At 37.8% G+C, this 21,753-nt stretch overlaps 1 protein-coding gene across 1 annotated transcript in view; it reads right to left on the bottom strand.

The window, feature by feature from the left end:
- CSMD1 (CUB and Sushi multiple domains 1) overlaps positions 1 to 21,753 on the bottom strand; it is a 1,681,733-nt gene that overhangs the window by 1,404,014 nt on the left and 255,966 nt on the right. The window contains exon 6 of the mRNA XM_088021297.1: positions 20,832 to 20,944. Coding sequence (XP_087877423.1) covers positions 20,832 to 20,944 — 113 coding nt within the window. The remainder of the gene's footprint in view (positions 1 to 20,831; positions 20,945 to 21,753) is intronic.

A 21,753-nucleotide genomic window follows, 5' to 3' on the forward strand; every position in this document is an offset into this window, starting at 1 on the left:
GTGCTAAAAATTCACCAAGATAATCAATATCACCCTGATCAGGTCTCATGGGAAATGGACTTGGACCTACCCCTCACCCCTCACCTGTAGCTCCACACCATGACATTAGACCATAGTTGGTAAGCCTTTCCTCCAAATTGATTTTCCACACCATCTAGTGGAGGTAGATGGACATATACATAAATAACTTATGTATTCTATCACCGTGCCAAAATAGAGATTTAAAGATGAGTAAAGTAGAACATGGTCTCTGTTCTATAATAATTTATATTTGAGCAAAGTATAGCCATGAGTACGGAAGTAATTACAGATTAAAGACAAGCCGTATAGACAAAGCTACTTGGAAGGAAAGAAGCTGCAAATGTGTGAACTTGGAAGAAGTTACGGCTCTCCGGTCCTGTGAATTCAAATAAGCAAGATTCAATCCACTTGGATTTCTCGGTTCCAGGTCCCACTGAAAACTGTTTCACGTGTGTGCTCTAAACTTGTGAGTGCTTCCTGACACGGTGCCTTTATATCCTCATGCTGTGCTTGCAGTTCTAGAGCGTATGAGCTTGCTCACATGCCTGTGCACGGGGATCTAGATTTACCCACGTGTTCCAGTAAATTCTTGGATTCAGCGACATCGCAGGTCCAACTGAAGTCAATAAAAGCTGCCCTCACCGTGCCTTTTGTGCAAGGCAGAGGGCCAGCCACGTCAGCAACTACTTCCATGAGAGCTGGTGGAATTGAATACCGTGGCTGGAATCCAGGCTGACCCGCAGTCTTGAAGTCCTTAAATTTAATATAACCCATAATTTGCGCTGGTTCAGACTAATTTGCCTTTTATTTCAGATTTTTTAATGGGCACTTTGTTTCTAAGAGCTCTGAGAGAGGGTGGTGTTTCTTTTTTTTTATTTTTTATTTTAAGAAATGTCTTCATGAGTAAACGCTTTCAAAAGATCATTGGGTCGTTTGAAGTACAATGTTTATTTAACAGCAGGAGAAATGTACCAAACATGGGCTTAGCAGGTGCCCAGCTTTTGTGCTGTATACGCGAGGTACAGAACACTAACCTCATGGTTTTATTTCCAGTAATATTGTAAGGTTTGTATTCCAAAAGTATTTTAACAAGAGATGATTCTTAAACTGAAATTTACTCTTCTTACATTAAAATCTGAGAGTTAATACATCACTGAGTTTGCCATATGATCTCTTTGATGCTAAGGAAATGATTTTTTATAAAGTGAAAACATGTTAAAGAGAAGACTTCTTTATCAGCTCCATGTAAACCTTGTCTTTTAAGCTGGAAGGATGTGTTCATTTACTGTTTTAGTCAAGATATTTCTCAATCTAATTATAAGAAAATATCTTCAAATGTTTTTTTTGAGATTTTATTTATTTATTTGAGAGAGAGAAAGAGAGTGAGCAGGAGCAGGGGGAGGGGCAGAGCGAGAGGAAGAGGGAGAAGCAGGCTCCCCACTTGGTGCAGAGCCCCAGGAGGGGCTCCATTAAAGGACCCTGAGATCATGACCTGAGCTGAAGTTGTATGCTTAACCGACTGAGCCACCCAGATGCCCGAAATTGTTTTTGAAACAGCTTTATGAATTTAGGCTTTATTTGTTTATTTCAAATCTTGCAGGCACTATGCCTTCAAATCTGTAAAAGGAGAGTAAGAGGTACAAACTTCCTGTTAAAAAATAAATAAGTCATGGAGATGAAAAGCAGAGCACAGGGAATAGGGTCAGTAATATTGTAATAACATAGTTTGGTGACATGGCTATACTTATGGTGAGCACTGAGCAATGTATCGAATTGTGGAGTCAATCTGTTGCACACCTGAAACTAATACAACATTATATATTAATTATACATCAATTGTACTATATACTGGCTAACTGAACATAATAAAAAATAGCAACATATCTATACAAGAATATAATTAAATGTGCTCCAAGTGAACCCACACATATCATTACAGTTTGTTCACAACATAATGATTTCAAATGTTAGTATATTGGGCCATAACATTATTTTAAAGTGTATATGTGTACTACATTTTGTAAACATACATACATAATTTCACGGTAATGGTGCCTTGGCCAGCCCCTTTACTCATCCCAAAAAGGAGCCTCTAGATTTCTAGGAACATCCAGCTTTCACTGTTCCTTCCATCCTGGCTTTGAGTCCAGTCACATTTATCAGCCTGAGTCTAGAGTTACCTCACTGTGTCCCCCAAGGTACCCGGTACTTTCCCAACACTCATCTCAATTTAGTCTCATCCCAACCCCATGGAACTGTCCCTCCCCCACCCCGCCAACCCTCTCTCCTGCACTTTGAATGCCCCCTTCAGCTTCTTGCTAAAGCTGGGGCTGCCTTCCTTGAGGCATTGCTTCTCCCCATCCCTCCAGGTGGTACATGTTGTCTTAGGCACCCCCTCCATGTTCCTGGGAAGTGGCTCCTATCATTTTCAGCTGGTTTCCCTAAATCCCCAGCTCTGCAGCTTACATCTTCAGACTATTGTGACTCTGAGACTCTGCACAGTGAATTGATTCATCCCTCTCCAGCCCTCTTATTTCATGCAGCCTTGCTCTTTGACAATCCTTGGCCCCTGGTCAGTGCCACACTTCCTCACACTGCTCCTGATGTGGTTCTTGGCGGCTGCACCATCCTTGCAAACAGTCCTTCCAAAATCCCCAGGTTCCTGGGTCCCCCACCTCCTGTCCTCTGATCAACTTTCCTTCTATCCTATGCCATCAATTACTCCCATGGTCACGGGACTGGGTCACAAACCACAGATATTTCTCCAAAACTCTGTCTCCAACATCCCATGCTCTCGCTTGCATTTACGTTTCTCACCCACTCCTCAGTGATCTGTACTTAATGGTCCTTCTTATCTCCCTGGTGTCCAAACCCTGGAGTAACCAAGATGTAGTGCCTTGACCTCTTCACTTCATGGTCTTCTTCCTTCTTGATGACCTCATCCTGTGACTGGCAACTCCAACACTTCCATTTCCATCCTGCTCCTCTCTCTTGACTTGCCATATATAGATCCATTTCCCACATGACATCAGCCTTTGGATGTGTGATTGACACTTGGATTTACCCTGCCTACAAATGAACTCTTGATCCCCACTCCCAACCTGTCATTAAACCTAACATCATCCTTTGAATATGTTCTCCACCTCCAAAACCTTGAAGTCATCACTAACTTCTCATTTCTCATATCTTACATTTATTCAATTAGTAAAGCCCACTGATTCCCATGCTAAAATATATCCAGAACTAATTCAGTCCCAGGGCTGTTCACCTGCTCTTACTGCTTCCCAGAATGGGATGCCCCCAGAAGTCCATGTGCTGTATCCTTCAACCCTCTCCTGGTGAAGAGCTTTGCCAAACACCCTATTTAACATTGCAACTCAATCCCCTAGGCTGACAACCCTATACATCTCCCCTGATGAGTACTTTTCATAGCACGGGGCACCATGTAATATACTATATATTTCAATTACACAATTGTTTATGATATGGCTCCCTCCACTAGAGTTAGGACGCATGAGCCCTGGGACATTCCTCTGCTTTGTTGAATGTTGTATATCTAAGCCCCAGAAAATGTCTAGCATATAGCAGGTGGTCAAAACATATTTGTAGAATAAAAAGTATTAATTTTATTGAGGGCCCAATATAATAAATGTATGTTTCTATTCTGACAATTTTACTACTGGCCATCTATGACAGTACAGAAGTAACCTTCAGTGCTAACTTAAATTTAACATAATTTTCTACTTCAGGTGCTGTAAACACCTTTTCAGCAATGCAATATTCCACATTCTGAGTGAATATACCTAATAAATTCATTCTTGTTTACAGCGTCTTTACATTTCTCTAAAATGGATTAATAAAAACAGGTGTTGATGTGAAAATCTTCCCCCTTTATATATCATGAGCAAAAGGAAATTAAATTTTCTTTTCAAAATGATGATACAGACATGGGTGATTGAAGTAGATTTTTAACTCATTAGCCTCTATCACTTAATATATGTAAATGACCTCTTTCACATTTTAGTCACACTGCTTTAGCAATTATAATCTTTTTTCTCATTATTCACATCATATTTTAACGACTACTTATACTGTCTTTATTTATACTGTATCTTTCCTGAAATGATCATTCTACAATCTGTTAAGACCCAACCCACATCTCACTGAGCAATTTTTCTCCTCACTTTGACTGTCTCTCCAGTGAAATGCTGAGTCCCGATTTCCTGGGCAGGGTCTGTCTGGCCAGGAGTCAGAGTGCAGGAACACCCAGAGGTTATGCTCTGAAAACTGCTGGCTTCCTCCAGTCCCACTAAAAGACATTCTCTAGAAAGGGTCTCTTTAATGTGTGAACAGCTCTGGACCAGAATCCAGGGAAGAAGCGTATAGATGGGAAGTGACTTCCGCAGTGACGGTCGTGGTGTGCAGACCAGAGGCAGCAAGCAGAGCAAGACCAAGTGCCCCACCTCTTGGACCAATGCCGTCCTGACTGTACCCAGGTGACATTCATCAGAGAGCATCAAAACAGGGCAGCCACGTGCCCTGCGTGTGGCTGTTATGGGATTGAATAGGGTTGGGGTTCCTGGAGTTGGCTCAGGAAACTAGGGAAGAAAATGGGGAGGCTTTAGAGCACTTTTTTTCCCCCAACCTCATGAGATGCTCCAGGAAAATTAACTTCTATGTCCAATCACGTTTGGGAAACACTGCTACAAAAGCCCCGTCTTAGAAACCTAGATGATCATGGGAATATTAAAGATGGTTCTTCAGTACCACCTCTAACTTTAACTTTACCATCTTGTCAAGAAACTTGTTTAACTTTATTTCATACTGTATTTTCCAATTATTTCACTTTTAGTCTTTTATTAAAATCCCATGCAAGTGTTTTGCATGAAACACGTTTATGCAAAAATCGTTACAGAGCACAGACATGTATTCAATGATGAGATATAAATATGAATATGGGGAAAGTGGGAGCAGAGAAAATAAGTTTATAAAGGTGATGTTTCCTATCATTAAATATAAAAAATTTAAAACCCAGTTGAGTTTTAGCTAGTAGTAAGATAGGAATTTACATTAAATTCATGATTAACGTTTCTATTATACTATATACTTACATTTATATTATACTCATAGTACTGATATTATATTTTATTTATATTATTCTTTTCTTGTTTAAAATCCATTTAGATTATGTTTAATATTATTATGTTTAATATCGTTAAATATAAATTGAATTTGAAGGCTGTAAGCAGGAACTAAACCAAGAACCTTCTATCACTACCCATTAAGCCAGTGATAACAAGGTATGGCACTCACTCTGGACCAGGCATACTGCTAAGCAGCTTACATTTAATTCACCCATGCAGGGGCGCCTGGTGGCTCAGATGGTTAAGCATCTACCTTCGGCTCGGTTCATGACTCCAGGGTGTTGGGCTCCCTGCTCATCGGGGAGTCTGCTTATCCCTCTCCCTCTGCTGCTCCCCCTGATCATGTTCTCTCTCTCTCTCTCTCTCAAATAAATAAAATCTTTTTAAAAATTAAAAAAAAAATCACCTATGCAATTCTTCCAAATGGGCTATGAAGCCACTAATTCTATCATCATCCCAGTTTTAAAATGTGGAAACTCAGGCACAAAGGGGTTCAGTAATTTGCCCAAGGCACAACAGAAAGCAATAAAATAGAAGTTCACGCACAGGTGGTCTACTCCTGAGCTCATACAGCATGACTGCTTGCCATGCGCTTGTTCTATCAATGCAGCACTGGTGGTATATTATTCAGACAAGGGAATCCTAGACCACTGATCTCCCCATCGGCCAGCTAACATCTGGGATGTACTTTCACTTCAGAAAAGACATAGCAACCCAACGTGTTTTATTCAAAGGAGGGTGGTGGACTATTATTTATTCAAAGTCATGGTTTTGCATGAACTGGGAATGTTTAGCTTGGGGAAAAAAAAAGATACGGAAAGGGAAACTATAGTTACCTTAATAGATTGAAGGGCTTGCCATCTATTTTTAGACTCAGCATGTTTTTGCTTCTCCGTTGTCTAAAAGTAGGTTTTAAGTCTGGCAGCAGCCCCCTACTAGCTGTGTGAGCATGAACACATTGCTTAGCTTCACTTCCTTACTTGTAAAATGGGGATTTTAATTCCCATCTCTATCAGGGTGTCTTACAAAGTAAAATGAGACCATGAAAACACCTAGCGGTTCAGTGAATAATTTTAAGTGCCATGAAACAATAAACCCAGGTTTGGAATTCTGCTAAAACATTGGGGGTTTTGTTGTTGCTGCTTACATCAAAAAGAACACAGTGGCTTGGTATAGCGTTGCATCATCCCTGTGCAAGACATGTAACCCTTCTCCTCGGTACACTCTGAGAGACAGCACATGGTTTTCCCAAAACCATCCTTAGAGTTAGCCCAAGCATAAAACACACTTCAGATGTATTTGAGTTTGGTGAGTGATCGCTGACAAATCCTCCTCGCCAGGGCGGTGCTTGCACGACAGTCACCGTAAGAGAGAGCTACTCAGTGGTCTGCAAAGAGCCGAGGTTATTCTTCACCAGCCCATGGTAATACTCGCTATGCGGAGTGTTTTGCTTACCTCAGTCAGTATTCTGAGTCATGCCTTAGGTTCTGATAGCCTGTCCTGGAACAGGCATGACTGTGACCAGGGAGAGGGCAATTCATTCAGACGGGCTTCTGGTCGAACTGGCTGCTGGAAACCATGCCAGCAACTTTATTTTTGGTCTATTAGTAAAATGACAGCACAAATTCATCTCCCAGAGGGACCGAGCAGCTGTCAGATGGCAGCGAGCATCATCGTGCACATAATACAATTTAGTTATGCTGAGTAGGATGTTTCCACCGGCACGGTTTTATACTGTAAAGGGCTGCAAACCCTTCCCAGACACTGCAAGTGGCTTTGGTCCTGCACGTGTCCTCAGAGGATACAAGTCTCAACCCGAGAAGCTATTCACCACTGAGCCTCCAGTTGCTCATTCACCACATTCAAAAAGACAAGGCATCGGGAAACATAAAAGACAAAGAGATGTTCTATGAAAATGATTATTAAAACTCAATGTTTCCCCCAACCTCATAAAAATCATACCTCACAGTATCCTTTTTCCTCTACATCTCCTGCTAACTGTTCCCTGGGCATGGATGGGTTGGAAGTCCGGACCTGATGAGCTGACCTAATGTTTCAGATGAAGAAGTTTAAGGAGTGCCTCTGGGGTTGAAATCCAAGGGCAATGCCTGTGGGCCTGGGAGCTTCTGAGAAGGAAAGGAAACCCGAAAGCTATCACCGGACAGTCAACAGCAAATGTACGCACTCGCCCTGGCCATGTCTCACACACAAAATACAAAAGCGAAAATGTAAGCAAGCTCTGCGAAAAGTATCAGCAGACAATGTGTTAATCACCAACTTCAAAAGAATTTACTATCCTAAAGCCCTGAGTCTCATGGTGATTGAGTCAGGGGACTCACAAGGTTGTCCTGTCAATCACAGTCTAACGATTAGCCTGGCAATCACAGGGAGCCCTTTGTAAGGATCACTGACTTTTGCTACCGCATATATAGAGGGCGGGTTAAATAATGAAGCCAAATGACCACAGCAGGAAAGACTATTGGGCTTCCAAGAGAAGGAAAGAACTCTGGCTTTCAGGCAGGGGTCCCACACAATGGCCGCTCATGTTTGTAAATAAAGATTTATTGGAACACAAGCATGCTCATTCATGCAACCATTGTGCAGAGCTATGTTCATACTATAGCAGCAGACCTGCATAGTTGAGACAGAGACCAGACCAACTGGAAGCCAAAAGACATTACAATCTGGCCCTTTACAGAAGTTTGCCAGTTGTTCTCCTCAGAGTGATCACACTGGAATTCTAGTTCTTCTCTGTCACTGCATGGCAATGTCACATTTGGAGAGTTACCTTACCTCTGAGGGTAACTCTACAGGAGTTAAGTCCTTACTTACAAAGTTGTAAGGATTAAATGAAACTTAATGTATAATAAACGATTTTTTTTTAATTAGAAAGTGTTGATGTGACTCCGTGGTTTACCAAGCTTGATGGCATTTTGTACTGAAGTTGTTGAAAACTGAAACAGTTGCACTGTCTGTGGTTAACATACCGCCTAAAGTCTGTTGTGTAATGTGAATGTTGTATGTAATGTTGTATTTCATTGTAATGCTGTATTCTGTTCATTGTTTACACTGAAAGTACAAATTGCCTTATTTTATAGGGTAGTTTACAAATGAAATAATACTTCAATTTTGCAGGAACTCTGGCAATAAACGTATAAAGATTAATTATAAACAAATGTCAGCTAGTTCCTCTGACTTGGTGAACTTAATATAAAAATAATTCATTATCACTGTTCTTATGATTCATGCATCTGAAGTTCTTTTCCAAAAAAGAGTCAAGTAAATACGTAAATTTTGATACACATGTCAGAATTGTGCCATATGGGAAGGTTTTGAGCAAGTGTGAAAGTCTTCAAAAATGAAAAATAAGATGTGGAATGTTAAAATCCCATTTCTATGAGTTAAGACGGATAAGGCGTCCAAAGCTGAAATTGTTCAGCATCTTATTCCTGCACAAAATCTCCCATTTGTTACCCTCCTACACTCGGGCAAAACTGCAGGAGGAAATTGCAATGTCCCCCACACACCAGCTGTCTGCTCACCCACCCTCCTCTCTTTCCAAATGGAATTTTCCATTCCATTATTCTAATATTTAAAAACATATTTTAGGAAAAAGAGATGCCTGATTTGAAAAAACAAAATTAAAATTTGAAGATGTATTTGACTAAATGACTACAGAAGCTTAATGGGATGTGTATAAATTAATGTTGCAAGTTGACAGTCCCCAGGCCACTCTTTTTTGCATTAAGTGATATTTTTTTCTCCCTGAGGATATGAAAGAAATATAAGGTTATATTTTGTAAGAACCAATGTCAAGAATGTCTGCAAGGAAGTTAGTTAAAACAAACACAGAGGCCGAGTAGAAAGGGCATTTAAACCTCTACTGTCTTGAAATGGATAGTTGAGCAGCACAAGATTTTCCGTAATTGTTTTTTAGAGAAAAGATTTGGGAGAACACAAATAGAAGACAAAGTTATTCATTTTCTTAATTTATAAGCTTAATTTCACCTCTGAGTTTTAATCATTTGATCAATACTTGGGTACAATCAAAGGTATTTCCTATTTTGGTTTCTGCCCCTCTGATTAGCACCAAGGAATGAGAGGTGACATAAGCATTTAAAATAATAAGAGATGAGTTATTTTCTATAAACCTAAAACTGTTCTAAAAATATAGAAAAATGTACCAACTCATAATACAACTCTATATGATGCTGTTTCCAGTTAATCAATAGAATCAGTGCCTCGTTTGGTTGAAACTAAGAATAAACCCATAATGGACCATCTCTTGAAATATAAAATCTATAGAGGTCGCCATCATATCTATTATTCAGAAGAGATTGTAAATGGCCATTTTCTGACTACAATTAAGCAATAAAAATGAAGAAACTGCCCAATAAGGTTGGAAACATTTTAGACTAACATATCCTTTGAAAACTATGCTTAGATTTAGCAACACAGATGGCTGTTTGACACTCAGTGACCCGTCAACCTTAGGTAGCAAGAATATCAGAAATGATAATAAATTTACATGCTAAATGCAAAGTCAGGAATGGAAATGAATTCTGAATCTCCTGTAGACTGATTTAAGAACTCTGCAGATAAACATTTATATCCCGTTTTATCATTTGGATGCATATTTGGTGTTTATGCCACCATACATCAGAGTGTGAAGCATTGTTTAGAGTTTAAGTTTTCCATATAGCTACAGACTGATAATATTTAATGTAACATATATATCTTTCACAGAAGGATCTGATTAGGGGAGGTGTTTCACTATCTTTAAAACTAAAATGGTTTTGATATATCTATCACATTGTAATATTTTTGTTCTAATTTAAATATTTAACATTTCTTTCCAACATTCTTGGATCCTTCTGGTTTCAGAAGGATCCTGTTTTTTTTGTCTTTTCATAATCCAAATCAACTTCATTCTTTCACATCTTTTCCTTATGTTAGCTCAGACTAACCAACTATAACCAGCAGCAACTTAAAAAAAGTGTAATTTTGCCTTTCCTCCATTTTCTCTATCTTATACTCCTGTTATTTTAAAATAATGATCAACAACAAAACAAGAGCAAAGATACCCACATACATGAGTTGAGATTTGAGAAAAATTAAGAAGTAACCCTGACCACAAGGTCGAATTTCCAAGCTTGTCCTAAAACCAACAAGTACCACCCAACCTCTTACCTGGGATAAAATGGCATTTTGCATTCTCACTTGGAAAAACAAAAAATCATCAACATCTGGCAATTTTTTTTTACTAAGTAAAAAAGACAAAGAGACACAAAGCAGAGAGAAGGTGAGATAGAGGCAGACACAGGTGTCCAGGAATAGGGTGGCAAAAGGATATTAGCAAGAGAGAGAGGGGCATAAGCATTAAAGAAGGATATTATACAATTCACAATTTAAAGAAATAATAACACACTATACCTATTGAGGGCATCTTCAATGCCAGTCTGCAGAACGAGAAGCATAGATTAAAATTTTTACAAACCGGAGACTGAGCCAAACCTTTGCAGTAGCTAATTTTCTGTCTCTCAGCAACTCTCTGAGGCCAGTGCCATTTATTCTTCATCTCAGAAGGTTAGACGCTATCAATGCATATGTTATACGTGTGAGGGGCACACTTGTAGTGATTGGGAAACTGGATCACACCAGACCTCAGGATCTATGCCCTCATCCACATGTAGACATTTATGTAATTAGTTTCCCCAGAAACTAATTTGCCATCCTCGGTACCCAAATAATAGCCAGCCAATGGTTGACAGTCTTTCAATGGAGAGAGAGAGAGGTCATCTGATTTTCACTGTATTGAGTCACACGTTGCAGATCCCTGGCAGCAAAAAATGGGAGATTATTCAAAAATCACTCAGTCTCATAATTTTTATTTGTAAAGGTTCATCTTAAATAATGATCAATTTTTATTTTTCAAACATTACCTGAGATGAGTTATTTCCATATATTGTGTGTATATATGCTTACAAGCTTGAAGCAATTTGACACAAGAAACTGGTTAAAAACAAACAAACAAATAAACAAACAAATAAATAATCAATCTTGGGAGATGAGTGGGTACAAAGAATAAAACAGATTATAATCAAGATAAAATATCTTAAGAAATGCAAGTACATTATTCATGGTTTGGGAATTCCCAGTAAGGACAAATATTGACCAATCCTTATTTTGTTACCAAATAATGATCTGGAAGATGCCTTTTCTATGGAATTAGTTTGCCTTTTATCATGTCCCTGTTAGGCTACTATTTCTGTATGTGGACTTTCGTGAGTATGCATTGTTTTCTCTTATTTTCAAATGATGGAAACATTTCAGCTGCAGTGATGGTCTTTGAAGGCAGTAAGTCACCCATTTGAAAACCATATGATATCGAAGAACTTTTGATCACCTGGTTCAACTTTTCATTCTACTTCCAGGTGAGTCAGAGATTCACTTAAGTATACTGATTTCCACATTCTCTTCAGAAATAGCTTCCTCTATGATGCTCATTATTTATTTTTTTAATGCTCCTTGCAACAAGCTAAACGATGTAACTATACAGAGAAAATTCAAGCAATCCTTCTTCCTAATTCTTCCCATCAATTCCTCCCCAAAGTAACGTGCTGTAACAATTCCCTGAATTTTCACACAAGTGTGAATGTATGCAATGCATATACATGATACATGGATACTCACTCACACACACACACACACACACACACACACACACGTGAAGACACATTTGTGTAAGTACTTAAAAACACATTTTTCACCAAAATGGGATTATACTGCCTTTTCTTCCCTTTCATATATTATGGTCATCCCTTTATATCAATACATGCAGGATTAGAACTAACTGAATCTTTTTAATAGTATGAGCAATTGGAAAAAAAATTCCTTATAGCGGTGCTTGAAAGAATATTATACATAGTAAAATAATGAGGGTGTGTGTGTGTGTACATGTGTGCACGTGTGTGTTGTCAGGGCAAAAGCCTGGCTCAGTCTCTCTCCATAGGCCTCCCTGCAGAATGTATTATTTTAATGAATTCATAGTAATCTACTACTGAATCAGAAACTAGATTTTCTAATGCACAGAAAGCAGATTTCATCTCTCTCGGGTAAATACACATTAATTAAGTTCACAGAACCAATATATATATAATCAAAATGCCAAATTAATAAATTGCAATTCACAGGAACTAGACCACTTACACCAATGTAACATTCCTTTTTCTCTCACTTTAGACCAATATGTGATGCCACATTGTAACCTGAAGGCTTCTTGCTTAAACGTGGAGGCAGACAGAACAACAGAAATGAGAAATAAGGGAAGTGATAGAAATCAGATAAAAGAGCATTTGATGCCACAGGTGAGCAGAGCTTTATCATCCATCTACACAAGTCATTCCGACCTTTTCATTCGTTATGGAATTCCTGAGAACTTGCTGAAGCCTGAGAAATGTTTTCCACCGAAAAAACACACCCACACCAAATCGTACATGTCATTTCCCAGCCGTGTAGGAATTGAGATGATCCATGACCCCTACATTGAGAAGGTCAGAGATACAGGATAGGGAAAGATTCAAGTGGACTCCCTGCATCCACACGCCCACAGGCATGGCTGTTCAGTGGACTCTCAGACTCAATGCTCTCATCTCAGATTGTGCGACTCCTCTTGGTGGAGCTGGACTGAACGTGGCTTTGCCTCTGGCGATGTGTTTTGCCTCTGGCACTCATTTTATCTTTTTTTCTTTCATCAAGTGTGTCAATAGCCATGGGTTATATATATCCCTCCTAGATTGGTGAAACTCATTTCTTTATGGCAGGTCTGCATCTCTTTTACTCCGCCCTGTTATCTGATTGCCTTAACATTGTACTTTCAGAAAGGAATCCTATTTCTCCTATGCCTGTGCTCTTTGAAAGTGTTAGTATTGATAGTACTAACAGCAATGATTATTTTCGAGTGCCGTTCTAAGATCTCTGCTTAGCAGTTCTCATGCAGCAGCTGTTGAAAACCCCTGCAAATCAGATACCAAGTCTCTGACAAGTGCACCCAGACAAGGTCTGCTATGAGGGCCAAGAGCTTTGCTCACTCTAAGGTAAAGGTGTGTCCTTACCTGGGTTCACCGACCCACAGGACCAAAATAGTCGGGAGGAAAGGGATTCTAGAAGTTCCCATCTGTTCCAGCCTCAGTCCCTGTTATAAACCCAAGATGACGTTCGAGGGTCAGCTAATGGACAGCTAAGTGCTGTCACTTTGACATCCCGTTCTTGGTCAGAAAGCTTTCTCTCCTGCCAGGTGGGTCATTCATGTCCCATGCTTTAATTCAGGTTAAGTTCGGATAATCACTTCAAGGGAGAAATAAATCAGTGCTGACATTCTAAATAAAGCTTTGAGCTTGAAGGGTAATAATCTAGATGCTCTTTCTAAGTCCAGATCCATGCGTGTTAAAGGAAAGAAAATTCTGCTTGAGGGATGTGTCAGAGGGAAATGCCAAATATATTCAGCCAACAAGAGACACACGGTCTGTCTGGAGCCCCACCACAGCCCCAGAGTTACTGACTTGGTGAACCCCAGAACGAAAGAACTGCCCTGTAGCCAAGATCCCCTGCTCCCCGAGGAAAAACTAAGGAGTACATGAAAATGTTGGCCATTTGCATCCATGACATAAATGTATAATAAATGAAATTAATTCATTTTAAGTCCTTGCAAGCTTAATTTAATGGCCTGTATTAAGTCTATTATTTTTTAGACATGAACAGTTTGAGCACATTGTGGACCACCTAATCTCTTTGTCTTTAAATCATTTCAGTGCTGTTTTAGAAACTTCTAGATGAGAGGATGTGCTAACCAGAAGGAAAATCAAATTCACATCAGTTAATTGGGACACTTACTAGTGGTTTTCCTTTTAGGGATTGAGGGGGAAAAAAGAGAAGAAAAATACTAGATGAAATTAAGTTGTGGTCAAAGGTAGATTTCTTATCAAAAACTAGTTTTGAGGGGCGCCTGGGTGGTTCAATCATTAAGCGTCTGCCTTCGGCTCAGGTCAAGATCCCAGGGTCCTGGGATTGAGCCCCGCATCGGGCTCCCTGCTCCGCGGGAAGCCTGCTTCTCCCTCTCCCACTCCCCCTGCTTGTGTTCCCTCTCTCGTTGTGTCTCTCTCTGTCAAATAAATAAAATCTTAAAAAAAAAAACTAGTTTTGAATATTTACATGGTGACTAATGTCGAGGAGTCAAATTTTCCTTCAGAGTCCATTAGTGCCCTTGAGGACATGGAAACAGGGGAGCTTAGAGATGGTACCGAAGGCCAGCCAGTCTGAAGGTGAAAATGCTGTGGGAATTCGGAACTTACCAGATCCATATCTCCCCTCTCCTTGCATGGTTTCCAACACTACAGCCATGATTTAAAGGCCCAAAGGTGACAAATTGTGAAATGGAAGCACAGATTAAAATGCTATTTATTTAATAGTCCAGTGGAATTCATTCAGCCTTTCTTTCTGAATGGCATGGAGGAAGTGCTGTAAGCCACAGATGAAACCATGTAAACCCGACCTCCTTGAGTGAGGGGGGCAGAGGTGCTGTGCTCCAGGCCCCCATGAACCCTGAGGACAATGGAGGCCTGGCATCTCCCCCTCCAGGAAGTCCTCCATCAACCTCCCCTTGCTTTGCATTCCTAAACACGGTAATCGGTTTTCTCCATAGTCTTGTACATGACTCTTCCTCGCTCAGAAAGATCCCCCCATTCCTATCTTCCTGCAGAGCTTCTATTCAGCGCCTGAAACGATGAAGTCACTTGCCACATGAGTTTTTTAAACACGTTATCTGAGATAGAGCCCAAGCATTAATTCTGTAATGACCTGTACCTGGCCCCCAAGGGCAGCTGGCCTTCCTTCTTTGCCCGACCTTGTCAAACACCAACTACTCTCTATGTTCCCTTGAATGGGGCCATTTTCACCTTCACTATGGCTTCAGAACCAACACCCCCCTTCTCAACTTTGTATTCCTATCACTTAGCTCAGCACTGGGTCTCTGGGAGATGCTCATGAATGCTAAGTAAATAAATGAGAGAAAGAATGAATGAGGACATCTGTGTGTCCATTTGAGTAACCCCATACACGTTCTCAGGTGTGCACATATGTGCATCCATGCACACACATATGTATTTGTGTATGTATATATACAAAATATAATTCTTTGTGTGTATGCACATATGTATCAAAGCACACATTCATGAGCGTGCATTTGCATATGCATACACAAGTAAACATAAGTATATGGGAGGCTATGTGGTAAGTGGTTAAGAATTATAACCTCAGGGGTCGCCTGAGTGGCTCAGTCATTAAGCATCTGCCTTCAGCTCAGGTCATGATCCCAAGGGTCCTGCACAGGGGGAAGCCTGCTTCTCCCTCTCCCACTCCCCCTTTGCTTGTGTTCCCTTTCTTGCTGTGTCTCTCTCTATCAAATAAATAAATAAAATCTTTAAAAAAAAAGAATTACAACCTCGGGAAAGAGGTGGACTTGTGTTTAATCTCTGCTTTCACAATTCTGTAGCTATGGGGTCTTGGCCAACTAAATTACTGTAAGTTATGACCTCACTTTCTCTACCTGATAATGTTAGGCAACTTTATTTCACTTATAAGAATCTCGTGAGAATTTAATAAGAAAATATACACAGGAGTTCATACCATCTTACACATACACATATGCATCACGTACCTATCATCTATTGATCCACAGAGATACATACACCTTAGTAAGCAGAGCATGTCATAATTGATAGAATGAATGATTTTAAGACAATAAACCTTGAAAAAAATCCTTTAGAAGAGTATTTAATAACCCAGGGGAGGTTCTTAAACTATCTTAATGGACAATTGTTTTTCTCATTCCAATTAATGAACTGTTTTGTATGAAACACGATTTCCTGCCACAAGTAAATTTTTACTATTTAGCATGTCAAATTCCTCCTCATTATACTACCAGTATTTGTTTCATTCAAATAGATTCTGACACTCAGCTTCTTATATTACATGCATAAAATAGAAGTCCGGTACATTCTAAGATGGAAATGTGGAAAGACAAATCCTCAGTGTGTAAAATCAGCGTCTTATGATCAAAATGTATGACTATCTACATTTGTCATTAAAGTGCTCCCTTTTCAGCTACCATGTCAGCAAATATTTTTAAAGAAATCTTGAAAAGAATAGTGTCCCACCATTTATCAATTTTGCCTTAGACAAGAATCCAGTGTAACCTTCCTTCTACCTTACCAGATATAAATATCCATGTCAAAATATGCATATGATTTTCATTCTGATTCCTTTGAAACATCTGCTCTCCCATAGATAAAAAACCTTTGCCAATTGTTCAAAGAAAATTTGGTTCCCAACCGATGAAATTGCCCTAGACTTTTGAAAAATGTTCTATACAAGGAAACTATTGATTCTAATGAATACACATTGGACTCATTAATTTGAATCACAGAGTTGGTGTTTTCTACCCAAATGTAAATGGTATTAGACAAAAAAAAAAAAAAAAGAAGGTATTAGACAAAAAAAAAAAAATGAAGTGGGGGAAATCAAGGGGGAGATGAACCATGAGAGACTATGGACTCTGAGAAACAAACTGAGGGTTCCAGAGGGGAGGGGGGTGGGGGGATGGGTTAGCCTGGTGATGAGTATTAAAGAGGGCACGTTCTGCATGGAGCACTGGGTGTTATATGCAAAGAATGAATCATGGAACACTACATCAGAAACTAATGATGTATTGTATGGTGACTGACATAACATAATAAAATAAAATAAAATAAAAAACTCTATCTCACAGAAAATATAGAATTATAAAAAATACAACCAATGTCCAAGAAAACTTACTTCACCTTCAAAAATGTCTAAAAAGTCAACCTAAGTTATGGTAAATAATTTGTGAAAACTACATTTAAACAAAATTAATCAAGAATAAAATGATTAAACATCAGCAAATAAAAATTAGGAAATAGACTGCAAAATATTTGAATGATATCCAGAACAAAAGCAAACATGTGCATTAACACAAGAAAAGTCATTTAAAAATAAATCAGACTTCAGACCAAAATAACTAAAATGTCATGTTGAAAAGTTTTCATGATATATACGTGAGTGTTTCTAACATTTACTTTGTCACGAATAAAAAAATCCATTAGAAATAGAGGCATCTCAGAAAGAAAGAAAGAAAGAAAGAGGGAGGGAAGGAGGAAGGAAGGAAGGGAGGAAGGGAAAGGCAAAAAGAAAGAAAAAGAAAGGAAGAAAGAAAGAGGAATCTCCTTTTAAAAAGTGAAAAAAATCAAAAGAGAGACAGGTTCTTTGTGTCACATTGTCTAGATTTTCATGTCACCAAATTGATTTATTCTCCTTGTCCTCAAGTCAATTGATGGCCATGCCTTGTCATGCATGTTTGTCATTGCATAATATTCGCCATGCCTTGACATGCCATGTTAATTTTCTGGTCTCCGAAATGATATTTTCTTAAGTCATACATAATCTTTATGAAATAAATGAAGCATTTTGTTGGTAATTGAAATCTTAGTGAAATAAATTTGGCAAATAGAAATATATGAATAAATCCTATTTACATACATAATACTTCAATACTGGGCAAATACAGAAGGTCTGATAGTAATCCATGTCATGGTACATTATGTGTAGTCTCTGTGTTTTCTGTTATAAATTTACCAAAAAATATGCAAATTCTTTGGTTTACTATAAAGAACAATGTTCAGTGATGAACTTCAATTTTACTGAAGTATGTATGCATTGGAATATGTTGATTTAACTGATAGTCTATAAATTTACTAAGACCCTGAAGGTCTCTCCACATTTAGAGAGTCAATTACTATAGATGAGCAATGTTACTCTGAAATTTATAAATATTTCCATTTAATTTCCAGGGTTAAACTCAATGACTGAATGTATTAATTAGAATTTTTAAATTATTGTTTTCATACTCATTATGTAGTTTAATATTTCCATACATGAATAATAATTTATGTAAATAATGCCTATTCCAAATTACTGCCAGAAAACCACAAAGTTCAGGGCTCGGATTAAGCTTGTTATCAAGGTTATCATGTTTAGACAGATTTTAAAAGTTTGAAACATTTTCTCCAATTTAACCAAAAGAACTTAAATTAAAAATTTAAACATCAATCTGGTAATATTAAATAAATTCTAATTTTAACTGAAAAACATAGTACTAGTTTAAGGCTACAGAATATTATTTTTTTGAACAAGCTGATCTATTGTTTTATATCTAAATTAAATTTCCTTTAGAGATCTTGGGCAAAACATTAGAATTTTATTACATCATTTGGCTTATATTAATTACTTGATGGACAGTATCATCAAAATAAAAACTTGTGGGAAACAAGGAAATCTGAGTCCCTCAGAGGATTCTGTGTTCTGGTTCCCCCCAAAAAATTTATATGATTTTCTGACCATTATCATTGGTTCTGCTTTATATTTTATTTGACTAGGTATTTTTGAATATTTTATGCAGTATTTTTCATAAAATCTCACTTTTTTTCAGTGGCATTGCCTACAGCTGTATCTAATGTCCATGTGGGAAATTAGACTACTGATAAATCAGTTGGTGCTTGCAGTGAAAGCTTTACTCTTTTCTGGATAAATTCTCCAGGACTTAATCCTCTGCTGAGACCACAATTAACTTTATTTCTCCAGATAGTACATATTGATTTTCTCAGGAGACCTTAAAGCTAATGGAGAAATACTTTTAAAATAGAGATAGTAAATATTATATACAATTTTGGTTTTGCTGACAAACTTTTAATGCAGTATCTTTTTTTTTTCCATTCAAGAAAAAGGCTTGTATCTGCTTTTAAATATCAGATTATATTATAATGTCATTATTTAAACTATAAATTTCAAAAAGAGCATGTCCACAGATCAACAATTTTAAAATGCACATTTAACTTAACTCCTGGTCCTGCTTACCTTTATCCTCATTTTTTAAAATTCATAAATATTCTTTCCAACAGAGAGACAATCTCACCAATTGTGTGTTATATACCATCATGGCAACCAATAATACCAGCAACAATAGTGCGGAAAGAGTCAACAGAATTACTCATTTGGCAATCATTCAACATCAACTGAGTTTCCACATGTGTCTTAGGAAATTGAGCAAAATGTAATATTCAAGTACCAACTTTGTCAGGAAGAAGAGGAAGGTCGCCAGATTCTAAAATATTGAAGCATTATCAACCATCTGAGCAAATACCAGGTATGGTGACTGGACGAGTTATGCTTCACAGGTAGCTAGAACAGGGTGCCTTAGAAATACTTTCGTAATGTTGAGCAAAAAAGAAATTATGTGAAGTTAGTGTATGTAGGAAGTGGTAGGTATATGCACATTTGAAAGCTAAAAGCACCTATTAACCTTAAATTAGCTTGTTACTCTCCAAAGATTAAATTGCTTCCCAATGGTAATAGACTTAAACACCTTTAAGTATAATAAATATACTGATATCAGTTTATATATAAATGCAGTGGCCTGAAAGACACTGGAGTCAGAAGAGTAAACAATCTTAAACATCATTCCATCTGAAACACGGAATAAAAGGATAAATTGGTCTGACTGTGCAAACACGAAATTCTACCCTCATGTTTTCTGATAATTGTATAGTAGCCAAGTTCAGCTGCACAAAGCACACTAGATTTTATCTTTCCACAAAGAATGATTTTTCCCCAAGTGCACTGAGTACTCCAAACAAAAGCCTATGCAGAGGTGACTTAATCCAGAACAACATCCTAAGTAAAGGAGGTGAAACTAGGGATTAGTTTATACCCCTACTTCTAGCCTATTGTCACTTCACAGGCTCTGGGGTATACTTATATTAAAAATAATACTCTCTGTATTACACAGGAAAGAAAATCTTAACTATCCCTGAAAATCAAGGCAAAAACAGACACACCTCAGCATTTATGCTTAAAGAATTACTAGTAATTTCTTAAAACTGAATTCCTGAAAAGATCATTATTATTACTTCCTCTCTCAAAGGTTGAATTCTCTTTCATCTTTTTAAAATTTCCATCCCCAAGTTCAACAATAGTTCAACAATATCAAGATTCCAAAGGGTTCCTAGGCACAAAATCTGAAAACACAAACAAAATCTAGACGCCTTGCAATGACCAAACGGTAAAACCAAAGTAATCTTCTCAATTAAAAGTTTCGGCTTTGACAAGAAAAACATGTCATGGAATTATCTTTACTTTAGCACTAACAGTATTACTGTCCAGCGAAAAGTTTAAGAATTACATTCTTAAAACACTTCTGAGTTAAAAATGATTTTTTCACAGAACAGCAGTGCTGTGAGTTCGTATTCAAAATTTTCAAAACTCCTCTGCCACACATCAAAAGAAAAACCACTTCTCCAACAAAAAAGAGTACTGCCAATAAAGGAAAATAGTAAACACACGTTTTTGCCCTGGAAAGTTTGGCAGTTAATAGTAGACAGTATTCTGCAATCAATATATTACACAAGAGTCAAGTGTTTATAACATCAAACCACCTCTGAAATAGCGGCTTGTGTTTGCATTGAAATCTTGAATCCCGTGTGGCAAGTAGGAGATGGTCTGGACAGTATGTGTGTCCAGAGCCCAGAAATGTCCTACCTTCATACAGGGCTTTGAAGCCTTGGGCACTCACGGCGAAGTCTGTCGTGAACCACAACGTGAGGATAGATCCCGTGCTGACTATTGAGGATGGCAGCTGGAATCCCGATAATCTAAACCATAAAAAATATAGGAACAGAGTGAAAAAGCATAAATTTGTGATTCAAGCTTATTTGATGAAGTCATTGTATTTCTTTTTTCATGGCGGTATGTTTATTTGAGATATGTCACTAAACAATTACATGATTCACACTTAAGGTGTTGCCAGGTGATTGAAATTAAGCATGTTCAAGTAATAGTTCATTTAAACAACTTTTTGAGAAAATTCTTTATTGAAGGAATTGTGCAATACAGCATTGCATGAAACAGGGGACATGAAACTTAATGCAAAGTCATCCTTATACATGTTACATGAAAAAATATGATTTTACATGTACTTTGATTTATTATTGTCCTCCTAAATTATTTGATGGTGGGTTGTCTCATCTCATAGTTAATGTGCTTATTCTTATTATCTGCCCCAAATAAATCATAGCTTTCTTGAAAAGAAAACATATACTAGTCACAGCATAATAAACAAAAATCAATTACTACCTTGAGCAGAGGTCAAATGAATTGATTTTAATGTTTGGGTTTCAAGGCAAGTCTTTTGGATTCTTACATATGTTTTTCCCCTATCACTAGGTTTATATATATTTAGAAATGTTAATGATGATAAAGTCAGCAGTCTGAATGAGTGAACTAGGATAATAATATATATTTTATGCATAATGCTTTATAAAGTAACAGCTTTCTAAAACGTCAAAGAAATGTTTCGTCAATTTGTATTTTACAAATACAAACTAACTTTGCTAATTAAGTAGGTTGTCTCTAGATAGGTGGTTTAGTATAGTCTGAACACAACTCTCTGATTCCAAAAAGA

This window comes from Eumetopias jubatus, unplaced genomic scaffold (assembly GCF_037043125.1).
Source record: "Eumetopias jubatus isolate StellerSeaLion01/CBP00866 unplaced genomic scaffold, mEumJub1_p1.0 scaffold_2, whole genome shotgun sequence".
Lineage (NCBI taxonomy): Eukaryota > Metazoa > Chordata > Mammalia > Carnivora > Otariidae > Eumetopias > Eumetopias jubatus.